Raw genomic sequence first — 24161 nt, 5'->3', positions numbered from 1 at the left:
GAAGCGGAAGCCTTGGAGTGGGCTCCTGCGTGCAAGAGGCGTTCGGCGGAGGAGGAGAAGGCTCTTTGAAGCGAAGGGAGGAGAGGCTGTTTCTCCGGAGCCGCCATGGCGGACGTCACCGCCCGGAGCCTCCAGTACGAATACAAGGCGGTGAGTGAGGGAGGGAGACGCCGAGGGGCTTGGGTTAGGGTTAGCCTGGAGAAGAGGGCCTTGAGAGGGGAGATGGCAGCCCTCTTTAAGGACTTGGAGGGGATGGAGCGAGCTTGTTTTCTGCTGCTCCAGAGAATAAGAGACAATGGAGCCATGGATGCACACTGCAGGGAAAGAGATTCCAGCTCAGCTTCCTGACAGTAGGATGCTGCCCTTGAGTCTCCCTCCTTGGAGGCTGGAGGGCCGTCTGTCAGCGGGGCTGCTTTGATGGAGAGTTCCTGCATGGCAGGATGGGATGGCGCTTCCAACCCCAAGAAGATCTGGAGGCCATGAAGCCTTGTGGGGAAGATCTCCAGGAGCTGGGGATGTTTAGCCTGGAGAAGAGACGCTTAAAGGGTGATATGATAGCACTACTCTTTAAGTATTGAAAGGGCTGCCATGCTGAGGGTGGGGGACCTTGTCTTCTGCTGCTCCAGAGAATAGGACCCAATGGAGCAACGGATGCAAAGTACAAGGAAAGAGATTCCACCTAAACTTCTTGACAGTAAGAACTGTTTGAGAGTGGAAGATACTGCCTTTGAGTCTCCTTCCTCGGAGGCTGTCTTTAAGCAGAGTCTGGATGGCCATCTGTCAATGGGATGCTTTGATGGAGAGTTCCTGCATGGCAGAACCGAGTTGGACTGGGCGGCCCTTCTTGGGGTCTCTTCAAATGCCATGATTCTATGGTTATACAACCATACAATATAGCCCTATCTAAATATCGGGTGTCATACTGAGGATGGAGCAAGCTTGTTTTCTACTCCTGCAGAGAGTAGGACCTGGAGCAATGGATGCAAGCTTCAGGAAAAGAGATTCCAGCTCAACATTAGGAGGAACTTGCTGAGAGTAAGAATTGTTGGGTTGAATGACCCTTAGGATCTCTTCCAACTCTATGATGCTATTATTTTAAGAGGTGATACTATATAGCCCTGTTTAAAATATTTGGAGGGGTGTCACATTGAGGAGGGAGCAAGCTTGTTTTCCGCTGCTCTAGAGAATGGGACACAATGGAGTCAAGCTACAGGTAAAGAAGTTCCACCTCAACATTAGGAGGCACTTCCTGAGAGTAAGGGCTGTTTGATGGTGGAAGATGCTGCCTTTGAATGTTTAGGAAGTAGTTAAATCCATTGCTCTATGCCCCAGTCTCTGGAGCTGCAGAAAACAAGTTTGCTCCACACTGTCCACATTGGGTCTCATATTGATAGAAAGGTGGGATATAAACCAATAATAATAATAACAACAACATGTATTTATACCCCACCCCGCTATGAAACACAGTCGGGGTGGCTTACAACATTACACTGAATAACACTAACAGAAAGCAAGTTAGAAAATGGCTACCTGTTGCTTCTCGCAGTGAGGCAGAGATGATGGCAACATTTGAAGGGATCTGTTTCGGCGCTTTCTCCAAAGCCCTGATCGTTCCTCCTCTTTGCGCTGTCATTCCTTCAGAACTCGAACCTCGTACTCCAAGCCGATCGCTCCCTGATTGACAGGACTCGGCGCGATGAGCCCACGGGGGAGGTCCTGTCGCTGGTTGGGAAACTGGAAGGCACCCGGATGGGCGACAAGGCCCAGAGGACCAAGCCCCAAATGCAGGAGGAGAGACGAGCAAAGTGAGCAAGCGGCCGATTCTATAGTCGTATCTGATGTGTCAACATACATAGCATGTTATCCTTCGGGTGTTGGACATTACATAGCTAACTACAGCGGTACCCCCCATGGATACCAAAACCTTTGGACGCTTGTCCCATTATATACAGTGGCATAGTGAAATGGTGTCCCTTTTGTAAAATAGCAAAACCAAGGTTTGTTTGTTGGAAGTTATATGTTCCTTGGAATATTTTAAAACGGTAGATGGTTGAATCAGTGGATAAAGAGTCTGGGTACAAAGAGCAGACTGTATCTGAGCCAATATGGTACGTTAGACTTGTGTTCTGCCACTTAGAACTGAACAGCATACAGACAACTACAGGAGATCATTCTTCGTTTATTGAGCATTAAAATCTCTATCTCGAAAGGCCCAGTTGAAGATTGTGTGAAAGTTGTGTGATTGTGACTACATTCATTATGGTTCAGAAAACAAAAGTTAAAGGAAGAGCGTACTAGCATAGTCACATTCATCTCTGTGTGTATGGTATATAGACTACAAAGTTTTGTTTTGTGTCTTTATTCTGTGTTGACCATCATGGAGCCTGCGGCTGGGGATAATGTGGGTTTTACATTTCTGGAGGACACCAGTTTGGAGAAGATGGAGAAAAATAGTCTGATTTCCTAATCTTGAATGCTGTATTGCCACTGTCATAAATAAACTAGATAGCACTTATATGGAGAGATCTTGCAGCACCTTTGAAACTACCTGAGAGAAAGAGATTGGCAGCATGAGCTTTTGTAGACTTAGATAGCACTTAGTACTGGGGCAAATAGCTTTTCTGTATTTCTTCATTAGGGAATGAAAGTGTGGTTCTTGTTAACCGTGTTTTAACTAACCTGGAAGGGTGGTCCTCCTGCTTGTCCTGGTTGTGTGATGATCTTTTTTGCTGCTCTGTAGGAGGCGGAAACGTGATGAGGACCGACATGACATTAACAAGATGAAGGGCTACACTCTGCTTTCTGAGGGCATTGATGAGATGGTGGGAATTATCTACAAACCCAAAACCAAGGAGACTCGGGAAACCTATGAAGTTTTGCTGAGCTTCATTCAGGCAGCTCTTGGGGATCAGGTGGGTCAAGGGCAGGGTTGTGGAGGACTTCATGCTCATAGGGTACTGGGCTAAGTGGAGGCCTAAAATTCCTATCTTCTTTCTGCATAGGCTTGAGATATTAACAAGATCCCCTATAAAACACTTCAGCATTCTTGAAGCAGTATTAGTAGAAGTGGTGTTTTAAGTCCCTTTTTTCCCTTTCCTTGCAGCCCCGAGACATTCTCTGTGGAGCTGCTGATGAGGTTCTGGCTGTTTTGAAGAATGAGAAGCTGCGCGACAAGGAGCGTCGGAAGGAGATCGACCTCTTGCTGGGACAGACAGATGACACTCGTTACCATGTGCTGGTGAACCTGGGCAAGAAGATCACAGACTACGGTGGGGACAAGGAGATCCAGAACATGGGTATGGCTGGCCACCTTTTTCTAAATTCATTGTTTGTATCCTGAATTCTGCATAGAGCACTTTGATGTTTAATTCAATGCCTGCCTCAAAGGCAAAGACTGGAATCCTCTTCGTGACTTAACTTTTTTGCAATGCTTTTTTCCTAATGCTCTCGTAATTAGCCCATGTGGCCTCTTCTAATCTTTGGCTATCTTTGCAGATGACAACATTGATGAGACCTATGGGGTAAATGTGCAGTTTGAGTCTGATGAAGAGGTGAGTGCATTAACTCTTTTGATGTGGGATGGGGGTGGTGAGAATGGAAATGTGCATGCAAATCCTGGCAGATTCAGGGATGAATCTTGGCTGAAAGTTTTCCCAAGAAGAAAGCAGGTTCCCTTGATCAAATGATCACAGAAATATGTCATAATAGGGATCGCTTGACCACACAAGCAGTTTCCCCCCCAATGCTCTTTTTGTAAGTGTCTCTTCATTCTTGAAACACTAGCCATGGTAGTTCTTCTTGCCCACTGCTTGCCATGCTGCTAATGGAACTCTTTGGGTTTTGGACTTGTTGTGAAATGTCCTCGCGAGGAACACTGAACAAAAGCCATCTTGCTCCAACAGGAAGGGGATGAAGATGTTTATGGTGAAGTCCGAGATGAGGCGTCTGATGATGACATGGAAGGAGATGAGGCAGTTGTGCGCTGCACCCTTTCAGCCAATGTGAGTCATTCTGCAAATGCAGCAGGGCTTTTGCCATTTTAGTAGGATAGTGACTGACAACAGTAGCTTTTTAGACTGTGTAATGAGCAGAATAACTGGCAATTTGTTGCTACCATGCCTGCTAGAAGCATTTTCCAAACCATAACTGATTGACTAACTAACTAACTAATATTATTGGAGCATGTTCCCATAAATTGGGTGTGATGTGACATCACTTCTGTTTCCCAAATGGCAGCCATGATGGAGTATTGTGGCTCTCTGGGGGAGTTTGAAATGGTACAGTGTGGCCCATAGAGAATATGTGCAGTGTTCAAGATGAAATTGCCTAGCATTCTCTTTACCTCACACAGTTGTATCTGGGCTTTGTGTGCTGTAGGCTTTTATTATCAAGGCCCTTTCTGCAAATGATTGTGTCTCTCCTCAGCTTGTGGTATCAGGTGAACTGATGAGTTCAAAGAAGAAAGACTTGCACCCGCGAGACATCGATGCCTTCTGGCTGCAACGGCAGCTCAGCCGCTTTTATGATGATGCCATCGTATCCCAGAAAAAAGCTGATGAAGTCTTGGAAATCTTAAAGGTGTTTTGCTTACTTCTTTTGCCTCATGGTTACAGTACTACTGATTCTTGGGCGGGTTGGAGTTATCATTTAATGATGTACACATTGATTTAAAAAACACTGCATCTGTGACTTCTTCCCAAAGAGAAAGGGATCCTCTTGTCTGCCATTTTACTGTAGCCCAACTTAATTGTCCTGGCCATTCTCATCTGTCACTTGACACCCGATTCAGAAGTGTGGGGCAAAACTGTTACATTTTCCTTCCTATTGAGACTTCCATGCCACAGATATCCAGGTTCATTCTTTCCTGGAACTTGAGTTTTCTGTCTCTGACTGCTCTTCTTTAGCTAGAAGCCCCCAGGTAAAGAGGAATGGTTCTTAATGGGAACAAGCATGAACTCCTTTCTTCCTTTTCTCTCTCCCCAGACTGCCAGTGATGACAGAGAATGTGAAAACCAGTTGGTCCTGCTCTTGGGCTTTAACACATTTGATTTCATTAAAGTGTTGAGGCAACACAGAATGATGAGTGAGTGTTTGCCATCAGTGTTACTGGTGTCCTGTGTGTGTGGGGGTATTACTAAGTGTTATGGCTGGGTTACTACTACATATGTGTGTGGGGTGTGTGTTACCTGTTCCCTTAGTGAGGAGGTGTGTTCTCTTTTATTCACTGCCTTTTCCTTTCTCCCCAGTCCTATACTGTACACTCCTGGCTAGTGCCCAGAGTGAAGCTGAGAAGGAGAGGATTATGGGAAAGATGGAGTCTGACCCTGAGCTGTCCAAATTCCTGTATCAACTGCATGAGACTGAGAAGGAAGATTTGATTCGGGTAAGGAATGGCAAGGAAAGAAATTCTGAGTGCTAGCCTATGTTCACCTCATGAGTATCAGTTGCAATATGGCTTTGTTGTATTGTTTCTGTTGATTGCAAAAATCAGGCTGTTTGACAAAGGTGGTGAGGCTGGCTGACTTGGCCAAGACCCCTTAGTAAGACCAAGCAATGATTTGAATGTACAGTGCCCTATATCCAAAGCGGCAAGTGCATTATGTAGGTTGTTCCTTTTGTGTTGGTATGGCTCAGAATGGTATTCTAAATAAGGGATGGACATCCCTTCCTGTGTTAGTGTATGCATGTGTAATAATAAGTATGAGCTGTTGTTTTGTATTGAAGCTTTGAGTGTCAAATGGCACAGTTCTGATAACTTGAAAGTAAGCTATAGGTAAAGCATATTTAGCACAGCATCTTTATGGAGTCTGGGGGACTGCATACACACATTGGTTAACAGCCAGGCAAGATACAAAAAACCTAAAAGAAACGGCTAAGCGTATATAGGACTTAGACATTGTTATGTTTGGTGGCATATACTTTCAGCAGCAAAAATCCATTTTGCATTTCAGGAGGAACGTTCTCGCAGGGAGCGGGTCCGCCAGTCTCGCATGGACACTGACCTGGAAACCATGGATTTGGATCAAGGAGGGGAGGTTAGTTTGCTTCATCAAAGGTTCACATTGCATGAGAGAAAAGACAACAAGGCCGTGCATCACTAAGCTGAGGGAAGAGATTTCCTGTCTCAGGTTACCTTGTGTAAAATATTGGTTTCTACACCAAAACAAATTTGAGGATGATCATTCTGGAAGGCTCTGCTAGGATGAGTAGTAGCTCTTTTAACTGCAATGTATAATACCTTCCTACCTGAACTGTATAATAGTAATTTATGAACTAGGTGAGTACCCCAGACCATTCACTATCACTTTACACTTACCAGTGGGGGTGAAGAATAAGGTTCCAATGTCTTTATAAGCAGCAAATACATGCGCGGGATTAAGCAAATGTTTAGGACAAGCCCTTTGCTATTTATTCCTCATCTTGGGTTTTCTTCTTCCATGTCAGGCTTTGGCCCCTCGGCAAGTTTTAGACCTGGAAGACCTGGTGTTTGCCCAAGGAAGTCATTTCATGGCTAACAAACGATGTCAGCTGCCAGATGGTTCTTTCAGGAGACAACGTAAAGGCTACGAGGAAGTCCATGTCCCTGCCTTGAAGCCAAAGCCCTTTGGTTCAGAGGAGGTTAGCAAAATATTCGTACATTTGCTTTCTATGACTAGTACTCAGAGTTAAGTTTGTCTGGCCCTCACTTATACCAAACCATTTCTTATTTTCAAGCTGGCATATTTTCTTTATGTCTTCTGTATTTATATCCATTCTTATGTGCCTTGCTTTGTATGCTTGTACTTCCTTTTGATCCTTGGCCCCTCAGATTAGTAGCATTGTGTGTTGTGGCTGGTAAATTCTGATCTCTTGTTTGCTGTTCTGGTACTTGCATATACAAGCATAAATAGCCTCAAACCACCTCTGTTCCAAGAGAAAGGATTCCATCTCACAAGATTGTGGCCAACTTACTTTGGTAGTAGTGATAATGATAATAATGGTTTCTGTTTCTTTTCCTCAGCAATTAGTTCCTGTGGAGAAGCTCCCCAAGTATGCACAAGCTGGGTTTGAGGGGTTCAAAACACTGAATCGAATTCAGAGCAAACTCTACCGTGCCGCACTTGAGACGGATATGAATCTGCTCCTATGTGCACCTACTGTAAGTAACCTTGCCATCTTTCATTGAGTCAGTAGATTTCTGTGCCTCTAAATGATTCCCGGATAGTTAAACTTGCCCACTTCTATATTGTATGTTTGTCTCTGGTTGAAATATAAGCAATATTTTAGTTTGTTCCTTTGTCATATGTCTCTTCTGATTTCTCATCCATATACCTGTTTATCTTTGGAAAAACAGAATAGACATAAGCCTAAAGTGGCCTTATCTTTTGACCAGTTTAACCAAATACTTTCCATATAAGAGTAGTAATATCTACAATTGCCTTGCCAGAATTGAGGCTCTGGTTCTGAAAAAGTTAACTGCAGTCCCTCTTTTACAATGAAAGGTTTATATATACAGGTGTGTATGTGTAAGTGTCAGGAAGGAGGATGAATGGGACTTTTTTGCTCTGATTCTCTCCTTATATTCCAGGGTGCTGGGAAAACCAATGTGGCTTTGATGTGTATGCTGCGTGAGATAGGGAAGCATATCAACCTGGATGGAACTATCAATGTGGATGACTTCAAAATTATCTACATTGCACCAATGAGGTCCTTAGTCCAGGAAATGGTGGGCAGCTTTGGGAAGGTAAGACAGGAACACTGTTTTGTACGAGACTTGCACTGAGTAGGTGATGATGGAAGGGGGAGAACTGGAGCTTGGAAAGGGTTTATACAGTGAGAACTGGTGGAGCATAACAACCAGGGATTGGAAAAGTTAATTTTCTGGAAGGTCACTCCCAAAATTCTTCTGTTTATCTGTGGGATCTTGCCTGTGCAGTGAGCTCATCATGTGGCCTAAGGCATGCCACACTCTTTCATAATCATCTCTGCGTCAATCATCTATAACACAGGGGTAGTAGTCAAATACCTGATAGGATTGTTGGATGTGGACTACATGAAAGCATTGTGTGAGTGGCTATTTATTGTTAACATCTGTATTCTCTTCTTCCTCCTAGCGCTTGGCCACTTACGGCATCACTGTGGCTGAGTTGACCGGAGACCACCAGTTGTGTAAGGAAGAAATAAATGCCACACAGATCATTGTCTGCACCCCAGAGAAATGGGACATCATCACCCGCAAAGGAGGGGAACGCACATATACCCAGTTGGTTCGCCTCATTATATTGGTACGTTGGCCTGTTTTTGTCACTCTTGAAATGTGATGGATGCTGTTTCCTCTATCAAATTTTCACAGCTTGTTAGTTCGGAGAAAAGTCAGGCTTGCAGATATTCAGTTATATTTGCTTCTGGATTTCCATCACATTAATGAACTATGCAAGGAAGTAAATCTTTCTCCTTTCTGCAGGATGAGATCCATCTCCTTCATGATGATAGGGGCCCTGTTCTGGAGGCTTTGGTGGCCAGAACCATTCGCAACATCGAGATGACCCAGGAAGATGTGAGGCTTATTGGCTTGAGCGCCACCTTACCAAACTATGAGGATGTGGCTACCTTCCTGAGAGTGGAGCCTGCCAAAGGCTTGTTCTACTTTGATAACAGGTAAAGGTAGTCATGTTGGAGTCAGAAATGATCTTGAAGAGGTGATTGAGAACTTCTACAGCATTAGAGAGTGATTCTGTTAACAGACAGTGAACAGTATGTTTATTTTGAAAATCTTGTTTTTTATATATATATATATATATATATATATATATATATATATTGTGTGTGTGTGTGTGTGTGTGTGTGTGTGTCTCTCTTCAGGGAACTCTAGATTAGTGAAAAAATGATTGTCTCCTATAAGTCTTACTGTTTTGCAATATTTTCCTTCCAGCTTCCGCCCAGTGCCCCTGGAGCAGACTTATGTGGGAATTACTGAAAAGAAAGCCATCAAGCGCTTTCAGATTATGAATGAGATAGTGTATGAAAAAATCATGGAGCATGCTGGGAAGAACCAGGTAGGGATGATTTGGGGTTTGCTTGCATGCCTCTAGTTGTCTTTGTGTAAATGGAGTTGCAGCTGATGAACAGGTTTTGGAAGCAGAGTACCACAACTAATAAGGATATAATTTACTTCTGTGTACATCTTTATTGTTTGAAATATATAGTCCTCCTACATGAACATTGCTTTGATTTTATACCATTTCCTGATGTGCTTTTCTATTTGCCTCTCAAATGGTGGCTGGGTGGAATAGAGCTGCATCCAGCTGCAGTTGTATAGCCAGGTGAAAGGCATTGTGCAAGGAGGTGCTGTATACCTCCTTGCACAATCCCCCAAAAGTGCCCAGTCACTTTTTCCAGCAGATGCCATTACTCTTCTTTTTTCTCTGGCATTATATGTCCCTTTTCAGTGCCTTTTTGCTTCTTCGGTTATCTCCAGGATTGCTTTCTTATCTTCTGACTCAGCTTTCCCGCTGTGTGGTTAATTGCTTTGATTTCTGGTGTCTGAAACCAGGTGCTTGTGTTTGTCCACTCCCGGAAGGAGACTGGGAAAACAGCCCGAGCCATTAGGGACATGTGTTTGGAGAAAGACACCCTGGGTCTCTTCCTGCGAGAGGGCTCTGCTTCCACTGAGGTCCTGAGGACAGAAGCTGAGCAGTGCAAGGTATTTGTTCATTAATCTGAAATGCCTTAATTTCAAAAGCAATTTTTACACTAAAGAAAACACCATGATAATCGTCTCAACAAACAAAACAGTCACACAGATGGGTGAGAAGCAGCACAGTATTGAACGCTGCATGAGGGCCGGAAGAGAGAACCATTTGTTTTCAAAGGCTGGCCAAAATTAAAATGGGGTTTTGCCCTTTTCTGGAAAGTCTTGATAGAAAGTTCCACAACTGGGGGTTGTTCCAGAGAAGGCCCTGTTCATAGGGAACAGCAACACATTTGCAATGAACATCATCAGTTAAGACACATTAATTAAAACATGCAACAGTTTAAAAGGACAAATAATGTATGCACATTTTGAAACAGTCCACATTTAAAATATAGCTTCTAATTCAGCCTACCTTCCACATTAGGAGATTCCCAAGAGCTAGCAAGTGATGAGCAAGCTTTTGTTCACTCCGGAATACAATAATTTCCTTGTCTCTTCACCCAGTTACAATAAATCAGGAGGGATTCCTCTCTTAGTCTTTTGATGTGAGTTTTATTTTCTTTTTTTGCAGAATTTGGAACTGAAAGATTTGCTGCCCTATGGCTTTGCCATTCACCATGCTGGCATGACTAGAGTGGACCGAACATTGGTGGAAGATCTGTTTGCAGATAAGCATATCCAGGTGAGACAGGGCTTTCCCATGTCAGAGGTCCTTTAGTGTTTCTCCTTCAGTGGGTTATCCCCCAAATTTCCCCCTTCCCCAATAGCTTGAAAAGGTCTTCAGAATTTCCAGAAATTTTCCATCTCTGGTTAGCTCCTTATGTAACTTCATGACAGCTATGATACATGTGTGCAGAATTTAAAAACAAGTTTCTTTTTAAATTCATATGGAGCCCTGGTGGCACAGTGGTTAAATGCCTGGACTGCAGCCATTCACTCAAAACCACAAGGTTGCGAGTTCAAGACCAGCAAAAGGGCCCAAGCTCGACTCAGGCTTGCATCCTTCCGAGGAGGGAGCTAAAATGAGTACCCAGACTGTTGGGGGCAAATTAGCTTACTTGCTAATTAGCTTACTTGCTGTTCACCTCTATGATCTTTGGAATAGCGGTATATAAATAAAACAAATTATTATTATTATTAATTATATATGATCATAGGTAACCTTTAGCGACTCAAAACTTTTTGCTTGTACGTTTACAGTCAATTTCTTGTACCCTTTTGATCATCCTGTTTACCTTCCTTTTTGAATACATCCAGGTTCTGGTCTCGACAGCAACCTTGGCGTGGGGTGTTAACCTCCCTGCTCACACTGTCATCATCAAGGGGACACAAGTGTACAGCCCAGAGAAGGGCCGCTGGACTGAGCTGGGTGCTCTGGACATCTTGCAGGTACATTCTATGCCATGTGGATAATCTTGAATAGATTTGGGGCTCAAGATTGTATTTTCTCTGCTGTACTTTATCCAGGGCTGGGAAAAGATATCCTTGGGAAAACAGCTCTGGGAATCCCTCAGCTGGTATTGACCTGTAATGTTTCCAAACTTTCATCTTAATGTAGACAAGGGATGGGCAAGTATGGCAGTACCAGGGACCATTTATGTTTTTGGCCCAGGACTCTTTGTGTTGGGTGTACTGTGTGGACTGCAGAGATGAGAAAGGCAGTATAACCAGACAGACACTTCTAGTTTTGAAAAATAGTAGTTTTTAAAATATTAAATCAGTGCTAAAGGCTTTAAAACTTGTTTTAAAGGTGAATTGCTGCTCCTAGAAGGTTCCAAGAGAGGCAGTTTGCCTGAGGGGGTGGTCAAATGAAGAGGAGTTTGAAAGGGTCAAGAACTAGAAGGATGGCTTTGGAAAGCTGCATACATCCACCCCACCTCTGTTGTCTTACACTGTGCAGAAGTCTTCTAGAGATAGGCTGAACACTCTTCTCGTTTTCACTTTTACATCTCAGAATTTGGGTTTATTTAGATGCTGGGTCGTGCTGGCAGACCTCAGTATGACACCAAGGGTGAAGGTATCCTCATCACATCTCATGGAGAGCTGCAATATTACCTCTCGCTGCTCAACCAGCAGCTTCCAATTGAAAGCCAGATGGTAGCTAAGCTCCCTGACATGCTGAACGCAGAGGTTGTGTTGGGTAATGTCCAGAATGCAAAGGTGAGCTACATTCCCTGCCATGAACTGTGGCTGTTGTTTTGCTAGAATTTCTCTCCCTAGAAATAATGAGTAGGCAGTTGATCTTCTGTTTCTTGGGTGCCGTAGGATGCTGTGAACTGGCTTGGCTATACTTACTTGTACATACGCATGCTGCGTTCCCCCACCCTGTATGGGATATCCCATGATGACCTGAAAGGAGATCCGTTGCTGGACCAGCGGCGGCTGGACTTGGTGCACACTGCTGCACTGATGCTGGACAAAAACAACTTAGTCAAGTATGACAAGAAGACAGGAAATTTCCAGGTGAGGATGAAGAAGAGTACAGGCTATGCATGAAGGATGCATTCTGCAAATGTTTGTTGAGGCATTACAAAGACCAGTCTTGGTTGTTCTTTTGCCTTTTCTTCTTTAACGTGGTTCCTCTTTCCTTTCTCATTCTCCCTCTCTTCTGCCAGGTTACTGAGCTGGGTCGCATTGCTAGCCATTACTACATCACCAACGAGACCATACAAACCTACAACCAGCTGCTCAAGCCCACTTTGAGCGAGATTGAATTGTTCCGTGTATTCTCACTGTCTTCTGAATTCAAGAATATCACTGTGAGAGAGGTATGGATCCAGGATCTTTTGGGCAGAGGAGTGGTGTGTCTGTGTATCTTTAAGTATATATGTCTGTGTGAGCGTCATTTTATTAATCTTGAACTTCTGATAATGTTAGCATGGGCAATGTGTTACCCCAACTTTTTAAATCTTATTTTTATTTTGAGAAGCATGAGAACTTGATCTGTGTCTTCATGTTTATGAGGATGGGCATAAGGAGAAAGAGATTCCTAGCCACAAATACAGGGTGAGGTTTGAAGACTGATTCAAGTACTGTTACCCTATGGAACAATAAATCTTTGTTGCTTGCTTATTAGCTCTTCATCCAAAATACCATTATTTCTATGCCTGTAACTAAGGGACTAAACCATGGTGCATTGTTGGGAGCTAATATCATACAGTCCGTCCTTACCTTACGCGGGGGATCCGTTCCGGATCCCTCCGCATAAGGCGAATTCCGCCTACGCTCGAGCCCCATTGGAAACAATGGGGCTCGTGCACGGCGGTGCGGGCGCGCACAGGGCACAACGGGCGCGCCCGCCCATTCAATTGAATGGGATGTGCCGCCCCTTCCGCCCCGTGCGCGCCCCGCGGCTTGAACGCGTATGCTCAAGGCCGCGTATGGCGCGCGTGCGCCATATGTTACCTGCTAATTAGGGAACCTGATAAAATAATAAGAATGACCTTGTTCCTTTATAATCTGCTAGAATCCTGAGTGTTTCCTCCAAGGTGCAAAGTACCTGTGACTTTTGGTCTCTTTCCAACATTGCCCCTGTAGTGATTGTGCTGCATATACATGTGATCACCTTGATTTGATTTCAGAAGAAAATTGGTCAATTGTGGACTAGATGGGATGTCCTTTTTTGTATTTTTTTAATCCCAATCTATTGGTTTCTTGTTTGCAGGAAGAGAAACTGGAGCTACAGAAGTTACTAGAGAGGGTCCCAATCCCAGTGAAAGAGAGCATTGAGGAGCCTAGTGCTAAGGTATACTCTTTCTGCTCCCAGCTTCCCTGTGTGTAACACTCCACAGAAAGCATTGGGCAAAGGGTAGGGTGTATCATATATAGAGGATTGGATGATCTCTTGGCATTGGAGCGGAGCTTGTTCTTTGTAGGACACTAACCTCTCTTGTCTCTTCCCTTCCTCAGATCAATGTGCTCCTCCAGGCCTTTATCTCTCAGCTGAAGCTGGAAGGCTTTGCTCTCATGGCAGACATGGTGTATGTCACTCAGGTGAGTCACAGTGCTGACAGAACATGATATTGACTGTGTGTCTTCGGGTACACCAGGGTTTTATTAAGACAAATTGCCATGACTATCTAAAAAAGAGGTGAGGTTGTGCAACTTTCCATAATATGTTGAGCTGCAACTCGCAGCAGCCCTAGCCAACACAGTGATCTGTGAGGAATGCTGAGAGTGCCAGTTGAAGAGCTGTATGAGTCTCACCCCTCCTGCAGATGGTTCACAAGACAATCATAACACAGCTAGCAATAGACTTGAAGATTCCCTTACACACACAAAAGGTCAAAAACACAACAGCTAGCTATTGCAGAAAAGCAGCAGAGAATCTTACAGCACCTTGAATTATTGCAGAGTCTTTGGAGGCAAAATCTGCTCTCTCAGATGTCTTGTTTGATTGTCCTAGCTTGTGTAGATGGAGGCACAAGATGAAGAACATCCCAGTAAAACCTTGCAATGAGCAGGTTGGAAAAATGGGTTTCAGAACCTGAGCACTTTTAGATACAAAGGAAAGGTGGTGGTGAGGGAGCTTCTAGGAATGAACGAAACATTTTCTGGGAGAGGGGGGATTGTGTGACTTCCTCCCTCCACCCCCAGATGTTGAGACCCTCCTTTGTACCCTTTCCAGTCTGCCGGACGTCTCATGCGTGCCATCTTCGAGATTGTCCTGAATCGAGGCTGGGCACAGCTCACTGACAAGACTTTGAATCTCTGCAAGATGATTGACAAGAGAATGTATGTGAGATGCTGTTAATTTTTTTTAAGTTATGTGGGGTTTGGGTTTAGTAAAGCATTGCCACCTCCCAGTTGAGGTGATTAGTAGTTCAGGTCTGATAATGTTCCTTACCTTAACAGGTGGCAGTCCATGTGCCCCCTTCGTCAGTTCAAGAAGCTACCTGAAGAGGTGGTGAAGAAAATTGAGAAGAAAAACTTCCCCTTTGAGCGACTGTATGACTTGAATCACAACGAAATAGGTTGGTGGGTCTAGATGGACTTGAGTATGTTCATCTATGCACTTGTGTGTTAAGAGACATAATTTCCCTGTGAGTGGATTTCAGATCCATAATGGCTGCCTTTAGGATAGGCAACTTCAGTGGGTTGGTGGCCATCATTCTGCCCCTGGAACTCTCATAAGGGCCATGGTGACTGCAAAGCTGCCGAAAGACCTTACCCAAAATTCCACTTCTGGTTTGAAGAACTGTTTGGATTTTTGGTTGGTTGGTTGGTTGTGTGCACTTTGGCCATGTCTTGAGAAGACTGGACTCACTAGAAAAGACTATAATGCTTAGCAAAGTAGGAGGCAGTAGGAAAAGAAGACCACATTCCAGATTGATAGATTCAATCAAGGAAGCCATGGCCCTGAATTTGGACTAGCTTGATTGGTACGGTGCAAGAAAAGAGCAAAACACAGATGAATAGAGTCCACAGAATATGCCTCTTCAAAGTTAGGTGGAGATTAGGAACCAATTTGTGTTCCAGTACACATGCAGAGTATGTAATGCTTCTTATCAACTGCTGAGAGAAAGGGACAGATAGAGTTCACCTCAGCCCTCCTTTTCTTCAGGGGAGCTGATTCGGATGCCGAAGATGGGGAAGACGATCCACAAATACGTTCATCTGTTCCCCAAGCTTGAGCTGTCTGTCCACTTGCAGCCCATCACCAGATCTACTCTGAAAGTCGAGCTGACAATCACTCCCGATTTTCAGTGGGATGAAAAGGTAACCCAACTCACATGGAAGAGGCTGCTTTGATAAACATCAGGGCTGCTTGGTGGAATGATAGTGAGAAAAGGCAGCTGGGGGTGAGGATTGGCAAAGGATGGGACACTAGGAGATTTAGTGCTCCTCAGGTGAAGGCCTGATGTCTGTCCTTGCACGGTTTTAAGTCCATTCTCTCTCTTCTGGGGCAGGTCCATGGTTCATCAGAGGCCTTCTGGATTCTGGTAGAGGATGTGGACAGTGAAGTGATCCTGCACCATGAGTATTTCCTTCTGAAGGCCAAGTATGCCCAAGATGAGCACCTCATCACCTTCTTTGTGCCAGTCTTTGAGCCACTTCCCCCGCAGTACTTCATCCGGGTCGTCTCAGATCGCTGGCTCTGTAAGTCACATGCTCAGGTTCTTTGGCTGAGCCGTGCAACATGGGCCCCTAACCCATTTGTATTGTGCTCTGCCCTGTACTTACCAGTATATATATTTTTAAATAGGGATGGCAGTTTGGCAAAATCTGGAGGTGATCTGCTAAATGTACCAAAGTCAGTGGGAAGGGAGTAATAATTGACTATCCTATTGACTGTTATGCATATTTATTTCCTTTTACTGTTAACTGTAATGCATTCAACCATTTGTTGGTCAATCATTTGCTGGCGTAAACACAGCCATGATAATGGTGAAATGATATTATGGTTATTGAACTGATATATAAATATTATAAACATATTATTTGAATGTGTTATTATGGTTTGTAACTGTTCTGGAACCATCTAGAAAACCGTTCAACTCCATTATTACAAACTTACAAACCAACTTCCAAGCTGTTATTAAGAGAAATGAAAAAGCCGCCCTTGCTCTCGTGGCTACTGCTAATATTTCCCCACATTGGATGGCTTGTAGCTGACTCTTAGTGTTCGACCTCTTCTTAGTTGTGTTTCTATGCTTGATGATTCCAGCCTGTGAGACGCAGCTTCCCGTGTCCTTCCGACATCTGATCCTTCCAGAGAAGTATCCTCCGCCAACTGAGCTGCTGGATTTACAACCTCTGCCTGTTTCCGCTTTGCGAAACAGCGCCTTTGAGAGCCTCTACCAGGACAAGTTTCCCTTCTTCAATCCCATCCAGACCCAAGGTGAGCAGTGCATGTGTGCTGGGTCAGTGGGGTGTGGAGCTAGGGGAAAAAATGATATCCTATAGTGGGATTTCAAGAAAGTTGGTTGGCCAGAGTTAGTGTTTGGTGGATGCCTACAGATGTTAGGAGCAGATGAGCCAAAAGGCATAATGCAGAAACACAATCAAGTTGTTAGATTGATAGAAGCCCCATGTTGTTGTTGAATGCCTTCAAGTAATTTCTGACTTAACAACAACCTTCAGGTGATCCTCTTACGGGGTTTTCTTATCGATTTGTTCAGAGGGGGTTTGCCTTTGTCTTTCTCTGAGACTGGGAGAATGTGACTTGCCCAGGATCATTCAGTGGGTTTCCATGGCTCTAGAGGGATTTGAACCCTGGTCTCCAGAGCTCTCTCATCTTGTTGTAGCCAGAGGAGTTTAGACCACTAGTCTTATTAACAGCACTCTGGTATGTCATGTTTAACAGTGACATAGTAACAAATTCAGCTCCTCTTCAGTGTTGCTGGGCAGAAATGTTACTCTGTTTTTGTCTATCTAGTGTTCAACACCGTCTATAACAGCGATGAAAATGTCTTTGTGGGAGCTCCCACTGGCAGTGGAAAGACCATCTGTGCAGAGTTTGCCATACTAAGGATGCTGCTGCAGAACTCGGAGGGCCGCTGTGTCTACATCACGCCCATGGAGGCCCTGGCTGAGCAGGTACAATGCCTTCAGCTTACTGCTTTTTCAATCTTTCTATTCCAGGAAGGTTCATTGGAGCAGATATTATTATTATTATTATTATTATTATTATTATTATTATTATTATTATTATTATTAGACTTAAACCAGGTCCTCTTCTCACAGTTCACAGACTGTTCTCCTTGGAGAATATTGAGGAACAGTCAAAATTCTACAGAACTGGAAGAAAAATCTTGCAGAATTGTTGATTTGCATCATGCAAAATATATGTTTGCATTATAAGCTAAAAATCCTAGAAGACTGTGCATGAACGGGAGACAGGGAGGGGAGAGTATAGCATGGAAGCTGTTAAAGATTTCAGCTGTTCTTCCTGTCCTGGCAGATCTTCCTGGATTGGTACGAGAAGTTCCAAGAACGTCTTCTCAAGAAAGTCGTCCTGTTGACGGGGGAGACCAGCATAGACTTGAAGCTGCTGGGCAAAGGCAACATCATCATCAGCACGCCTGAGAAGTGGGACATCCTCTCCCGGCGCTGGAAGCAGCGCAAGAACGTGCAGAATGTCAACCTCTTCATTGTGGACGAAGTGCACCTCATTGGTGGCGAGAATGGGGTGAGTCATCTCCACAGAGAAAAGCAGCTCAAAGGAGAATGGCCACTACTGACCTCTCTTTTAGGGGAGGGCTTGTAATGTCTGGAGTTGCTTAACTGTAATGATGATGTGGGGTGGAGTGAAACTTCATTGGTTGATCAGGTGGGGGACTCCCCTTAGGCCATCCTCATAAGGGAAGCTGCTACCATGCCTCCATCATGAATTCATCATCATCTATCTCTATCTCTCTATTTATCTTAAGTTACTTGATGTAATTTAGCTGCCTCTGGCTTCCCTTTGCAGCCTGTCTTGGAAGTGATCTGCTCTCGGATGCGCTACATCTCCTCCCAGATTGAGCGGCCCATCCGCATTGTGGCCTTGAGCTCCTCCCTCTCCAATGCCAAGGATGTGGCTCACTGGCTGGGCTGCAGTGCCACTGCCACCTTCAATTTCCACCCCAACGTGCGCCCTGTGCCCTTGGAGCTGCACATCCAGGTAGGTCACCCTGTCCCTCTCTCTCATTCATTCATGCAGAAATTGATAGGAGTGCCTCAAGCAGCTTTGTATCAAGCCAGACCACTGATCCACCTGGTTTAGCATTGACAACCCTGACTGGCAGCAGCTCTTTGGGTTTTAGGTGGAGAGGCACCAGAAATGAAACCTGGTGCCTTCTTTCTGCAAAGCACATGCCTTCCCACTGTAGTATAGCCCTTCAGCAAGTAAACTGGCCCTCTAAGCATCCATCTTATTTTCCATTTTCTTTTTCACACTCAGGGTTTCAATATCAGTCACGCTCAGACCCGCCTGTTGTCCATGGCCAAGCCAGTTTATCACGCCATCATGAAACACTCCCCCAAGAAGCCGGTCATTGTGTTTGTGCCATCTCGCAAGCAGACCCGTCTTACGGCCATTGACATCCTCACAACTTGTGCCTCGGATGTCCAGAGGCAGAGGTAGGGATGAGACTAAGGGCTGATGCCTTAATTCCTTTCTAAAATGTTAGAGTTTAAGGACAGTGTGAATTTTCTGAAGCAGTGGTTTTGGGGTCCACTTTGCCTATAACTTATGTTGCCTTATTGCTCTTGTTTTGCTGCATTTGGACAGGTTCCTGCACTGTACAGAGAAGGATGTGGCTCCATATCTGGACAAGCTGAATGACAGCACCTTGAAGGAGACTCTGGTCAATGGCGTGGGCTACCTGCACGAGGGGATGACCTCTATGGAGCGAAGAGTTGTGGAGCAGCTTTTTTCCTCAGGTAAAGTGGTGGTGATAGAGGAAGTGGGGCAGGGATTGAAATGCAGTAAAATCATCTTTTTTATTTGGGGGGGGGGGGAATTGAAGAAGAATTGTGATCCTAAATGAGCCCCATGAAGAAACACCTGTGGGCACTACCTCTGGGGAGAATTCTCAGAGAAGTAACACCATATTCTGGGTAACATTTGTGTGTGTTCCAACACCACTCAGGTGGACTTGGGATCATTCCTTGCCTCATTCTCTTCTCCTGTTTTACTCTTCAGGTGCCATTCAGGTGGTGGTGGCCTCGCGCAGCCTCTGCTGGGGAATGAATATGGCCGCTCACTTGGTCATCATCATGGACACTCAGTATTACAATGGCAAGATCCATGCGTGAGTGAAGGCTTCTGTGGGGTTGTGGGGTTCTGGGCCCGTGAGAGACTAGAAGGGAGGCCTAAGAGCAATTCAGTGGGAATCTGAGCACCATGAGGCAAATGCACTTTCATTCCAATAGCTATGAGGAGAAGGGAGGTAATTTCCTAACCTAATATAGTGGTTCCCAAACCTGTGGGAATGATATGTAACTTAAAATGGGGTTCTCTAGATGTTGCAGGACCTAGAGTTGTATCTTAGCATATTCTAGATTCCTTGACCTCTTTCTCTGTTCACACTGTGAATTCTCTATGTGCCAGGTACGTGGATTACCCTATATATGATGTGCTGCAGATGGTGGGTCATGCCAACCGTCCATTGCAGGATGATGAAGGACGCTGTGTTATTATGTGCCAGGGATCCAAGAAGGTGGGTAGAGGAGGAGGAGGAAGGGGTAGACTCCATGATGTCTGTTAGATTCAAGACATTTGGAATTTCTGAATTCTTTGGCATATTCTCTCTTGTACTTTCTTTAGAGCATACTTTTCTCTTCTGGGTTTGGCTGTTTGTTTGGTCAGTGTAGGAACCTTATAGGCCAAATGGTTTGATTAAAATACTGAGACACCCCTTTTGGTTCTCCTGTTCCAGGACTTCTTCAAGAAGTTCCTGTATGAACCTCTGCCAGTGGAATCTCACCTGGATCATTGTATGCATGATCATTTCAATGCTGAGATTGTCACCAAAACCATTGAGAACAAGCAAGATGCTGTGGACTATCTCACCTGGACCTTCTTGTATCGCCGGATGACTCAGAATCCTAACTACTACAATCTGCAAGGTAGGAAGGCTACTTGATATCTGAACTCTGGACACTGTGTAGAAGACTTTGGCTGTTCGGTGGCTTTTAATTTTTATTTATTTTTAAATATCATCAAGACTTTCAGGTTTTCCCCCAAGCCCTCCAGCTGAGCAGCATCTGATGTGGCTTGTCTGTTTTGTTCAGGTGTTTCCCACAGGCATCTCTCTGACCATCTCTCCGAGTTGGTGGAGCAGACGCTCAGCGACTTGGAGCAGTCCAAGTGCATCAGCATTGAGGACGAGATGGATGTGGCACCTCTCAACTTGGGCATGATTGCAGCTTATTACTACATCAACTATACCACCATCGGTAAGGCTGTTTGTTCTAGGCTGGAGGGATCTGAGCTCAGCATGTTGTGTTTTTGACTTACTGCGCAAGACATTATGCCTGATGTTTTCTTTATTATGAAACCCTCTTCTGTAGAGCTGTTCAGCATGTCCCTGAACGCCAAGACAAAAGTGCGAGGCTTGATTGAAATTATTTCCAATGCTGCGGAGTATGAGAACATTCCCATCAGGCACCATGAGGACAATCTCCTGCGACAGGTGAGGGAACGAGACTCCTCTTCTGTCCTCAGTTCCAAAGAAGAGGCCCAGTTTTCTAATGGGCATTGTGGGTTGGGAGCCTGATTCGTGTGTGTAGTCTTCGCTTGGCTGTGATCAGCCTGTCAGTCTCATTCTTTCTGGGCCTGAGTCCTCCTTGAAGTTTAGCAAACCAAAATATTTTTAAAAAGCAAAATAATTGTGTAATCTAGCTTTGGTGTATTCTAGAAATGTCAAATATATGGCAGAATGATGTTATATGGACAGCTGTCTTAGTGTATGAATAGCAGGGGTGAACAACTGTTAGAAGGAATGTAAACTTGTGATCTGCTGATTCTTGCTTCTCTCTCTTCTTCAGCTTGCCCAGAAAGTGCCTCACAAGCTGAATAACCCCAAGTTCAACGACCCTCATGTCAAAACCAACCTCCTGCTGCAGGCCCATCTCTCACGAATGCAGCTGAGTGCAGAGCTCCAGTCGGATACAGAGGAGATCCTGAGCAAGGTATCAGACAGGGAGAGGAAGGTGGCGGCCGGATACTCCCAGCTGACTGCTTTTTCAATAGGGGCCAAAGGGACCCAGACTGCCATGTTTTCATGGAATTTTGTAAAAGGGGGGGGGGGGGTGCAGTTCTTAAGTCTTTTGGGGGGTGCAGAATGGGGTCCTATGTGTTTCACTTCTCTCACCCCAGGTTGTGCTCTTGGTTTTTGGGGTAGTTCAGATGAAAGAGTTGACCTTGTTGCATATGTGCCAAAACTGAACTCCAAATGCTTTGGTTTTGTTTCCTTTCCCAGGCAATTCGGCTGATCCAAGCCTGCGTGGACGTCCTCTCCAGCAATGGTTGGCTGAGCCCTGCTCTGGCTGCCATGGAGCTGGCCCAGATGGTCACCCAGGCCATGTGGTCAAAGGACTCCTACCTGAAGCAGCTACCCCACTTCACCTCAGAGCACATCAAGCGCTGCACAGAGAAGGTGAGAGCAGGGGAAGGCAGGAGAAACATGGCAGTTCCTCTTTTCAACAACACGGGGGCCAGGAAAGCTTTTCTCTCTTTGAGTCCCAAGGCCTTGCTCACCCTGTACCTGTCCTCCTTTGCAGGGAGTGGAGAGTGTTTTTGACATCATGGAAATGGAGGATGAGGATCGCAATGCCCTCCTACAGCTCTCCGATGCCCAAATCACTGACGTGGCCCGCTTCTGTAACCGCTATCCCAACATTGAGCTTTCCTATGAGGTGGTGGAAAAAGATGGCATCCGCAGGTAATGCCAGGAGTAACACTTGCTGTGGGACGGCTTCAATGAGTAACCCTCAGATATGAATTTATTGAGGGAGGGAGGAGGTTGCAGAATAAGCTTAGCAGGTACTGCCTGGACACTGCACCACACTTGGGGTAGTGGTTAATGCCTCTTCTCTGGGTTGTTTCCCCAGCGGAGGGCCGGTAGTGGTGCTAGTGCAACTGGAGCGAGAAGAGGAAGTCACTGGGCCAGTGATCGCACCCCTCTTCCCACAGGTAAATTGTGTCCTTGGAAGGAGGGATTATTTATGGGTGGCAAAAAGTCTAATGAGGCTGTGAGGCCTAAAGTTTAGTTCTCACTGCCTTCTCCCCCCCCCCCTCCTCCTTTGTACAGAAACGTGAAGAGGGCTGGTGGGTTGTGATTGGTGACTCCAAATCCAACAGCCTCATCTCCATTAAGAGACTCACGCTGCAGCAGAAGGCCAAGGTGAGCTGAAAGCTGTTACCATTTGTGGGGAGAAGGGCATTATGAGAAGACTTGATTCCTGTATTCTTGAGCATTATATGCAGTGATGATGAGCTCAGCATGGTAGATCAAGCATGCTTGTGCTGGCCTGCCATAGGCGCAGTGGTTAAATGCCAGCACTGCAACTACAAGGTTGTGAGTTCGATCCCAGGGTTCCAAGGTTGACTCAGCTTTAAAGTGAGTACCCAGCTTGTTGGAGCAATTGGCTTACAGATTGTAAACTGCTTAGAGAGTGCTGAGTTTATTGATAAGTGGTATAGAAATGTAAATGCTATTGCTAGGCTAATGGTGTGCATGAGCAGGGCCATAAAGAGAACCATAGGGTCAGTTCACAGCATTTGTATGTGGGGAGGATGATGATACTGGAACTGTAGCTGCCTAGCTCAGTCTGGGGAAAATATTCTGTTACTTTATTTTGCATGATGAGCTGGAAAACACATTCCTTGGAGCATGCTTTCCTTCTATATATAGCCAGTTACAATCAAGGTAAACGAAGAGCACCTACTCACTAGTGTCTTCCCTGATTTTAGGTGAAACTGGACTTTGTGGCCCCAGCTACTGGGACTCATAACTACACCCTGTACTTCATGAGTGATGCTTACATGGGCTGTGACCAGGAGTACAAGTTTAGTGTGGATGTGAAGGAGGCAGAGACTGACAGCGATTCAGACTGAGACCAGCCTTTGGTGTACGTCTCTGGTGGACCACAGACAGAAATGGAGACACCTTGGAGCAGGGGCCTCACTGTGTGGCTCCTTAGCAAGACATTTCACTGGTGTGCTCTTGACCATTGGACAGTTCCTGTTTTCCACTCTCCTCCCAGAGACCCTTTTCACCTACATCTCCAGCCATTGGCTGGAGAGTCTGTGTTTTTTGTTAGGAAACCTCAACCATTTGGAGGAATTACCTCCATGTCTTTCCAGCACCAGAAGAATCTTCAGTTTTTGGGGTAAAACTCAGCCCTAGATTTGTGTACAGTATTTTAAGTAACTGGCTTGTGTTGGTTCTTTTGAATTCCTACTTGTGTCCAAAATAAAATTATTTAGGGACAGACCGTGGGCTACTTTTGTTATGGCAAAAGGAGAGGGTTTGCTAAGCATGCTCTGTGCATTCGCCCCTATTGCTACTTAAGGACTAAACTTGTCTTTTCTTTAGGACAGCCAATAATTAGGACCCATTCTTTCTCAAATGCAGGAGGCTAGCCCAAGAAATTGCTTACTCTGGGGAAGATAATAGTTCTTCCATCAGGGTGTTCCAGATAATGAAGCTATACCACAACCTTACAGTGGTTATACCCCTGCTCTGCAAGATAACAGTTTCTGACCCCAAGCATTGTTCTGTTACAGAATCAGTGTCTGCTTCTGTGTAAAATTAGTGTGCTAAATATTCTGTAATTTGGTTGTATAATTTTTACATGAAACAAAACCTCTTATAGGATGCTGGATGGGAACTATGAACCTACCAAACTCAACCCAAGCCAGTCCATTTCCACTTCTAGAGGCCTTATGGCTGCTTGCTGATAACACATTCCACTCTGGAAATCCTCAATATAATGGATGAGATGTTGCAGCCCAATGATTTTTTTAGTGTGAAGTAGTTGCCTACAGCTGTATTGC

General features: G+C 44.9%; 1 protein-coding gene across 1 annotated transcript; it reads left to right on the top strand.

Moving 5' to 3' along the window:
* Positions 1 to 23599, top strand: SNRNP200 (small nuclear ribonucleoprotein U5 subunit 200). The gene is made up of 45 exons (XM_089538327.1): positions 1 to 150; positions 1642 to 1805; positions 2741 to 2912; positions 3104 to 3296; positions 3496 to 3551; positions 3903 to 4001; positions 4426 to 4578; positions 4984 to 5083; positions 5247 to 5383; positions 5952 to 6035; positions 6445 to 6618; positions 7001 to 7138; positions 7568 to 7723; positions 8094 to 8264; positions 8444 to 8637; positions 8912 to 9035; positions 9533 to 9682; positions 10245 to 10355; positions 10931 to 11062; positions 11645 to 11833; positions 11939 to 12136; positions 12289 to 12441; positions 13338 to 13418; positions 13583 to 13666; positions 14301 to 14407; positions 14528 to 14646; positions 15237 to 15391; positions 15583 to 15772; positions 16341 to 16514; positions 17052 to 17212; positions 17577 to 17804; positions 18087 to 18278; positions 18558 to 18736; positions 18888 to 19039; positions 19302 to 19410; positions 19710 to 19818; positions 20038 to 20227; positions 20393 to 20557; positions 20672 to 20793; positions 21149 to 21292; positions 21583 to 21759; positions 21884 to 22044; positions 22214 to 22295; positions 22414 to 22506; positions 23076 to 23599. The coding sequence occupies exons 1-45, from the start codon at positions 106 to 108 to the stop codon at positions 23217 to 23219; spliced, it is 6411 nt and encodes a 2136-aa protein (XP_089394453.1). The 5' UTR covers positions 1 to 105; the 3' UTR covers positions 23220 to 23599.
* The last annotated feature ends 562 nt before the right edge of the window (positions 23600 to 24161 follow it).

The sequence above is a fragment of the Sceloporus occidentalis genome, unplaced genomic scaffold (genome assembly GCF_023333645.1).
Source record: "Sceloporus occidentalis isolate IW3139 unplaced genomic scaffold, rSceOcc1.0.p SCAF_9, whole genome shotgun sequence".
Classification (NCBI taxonomy): Eukaryota; Metazoa; Chordata; class Lepidosauria; order Squamata; family Phrynosomatidae; genus Sceloporus; species Sceloporus occidentalis.
This window is presented reverse-complemented; position numbering and strand designations above follow the sequence as displayed.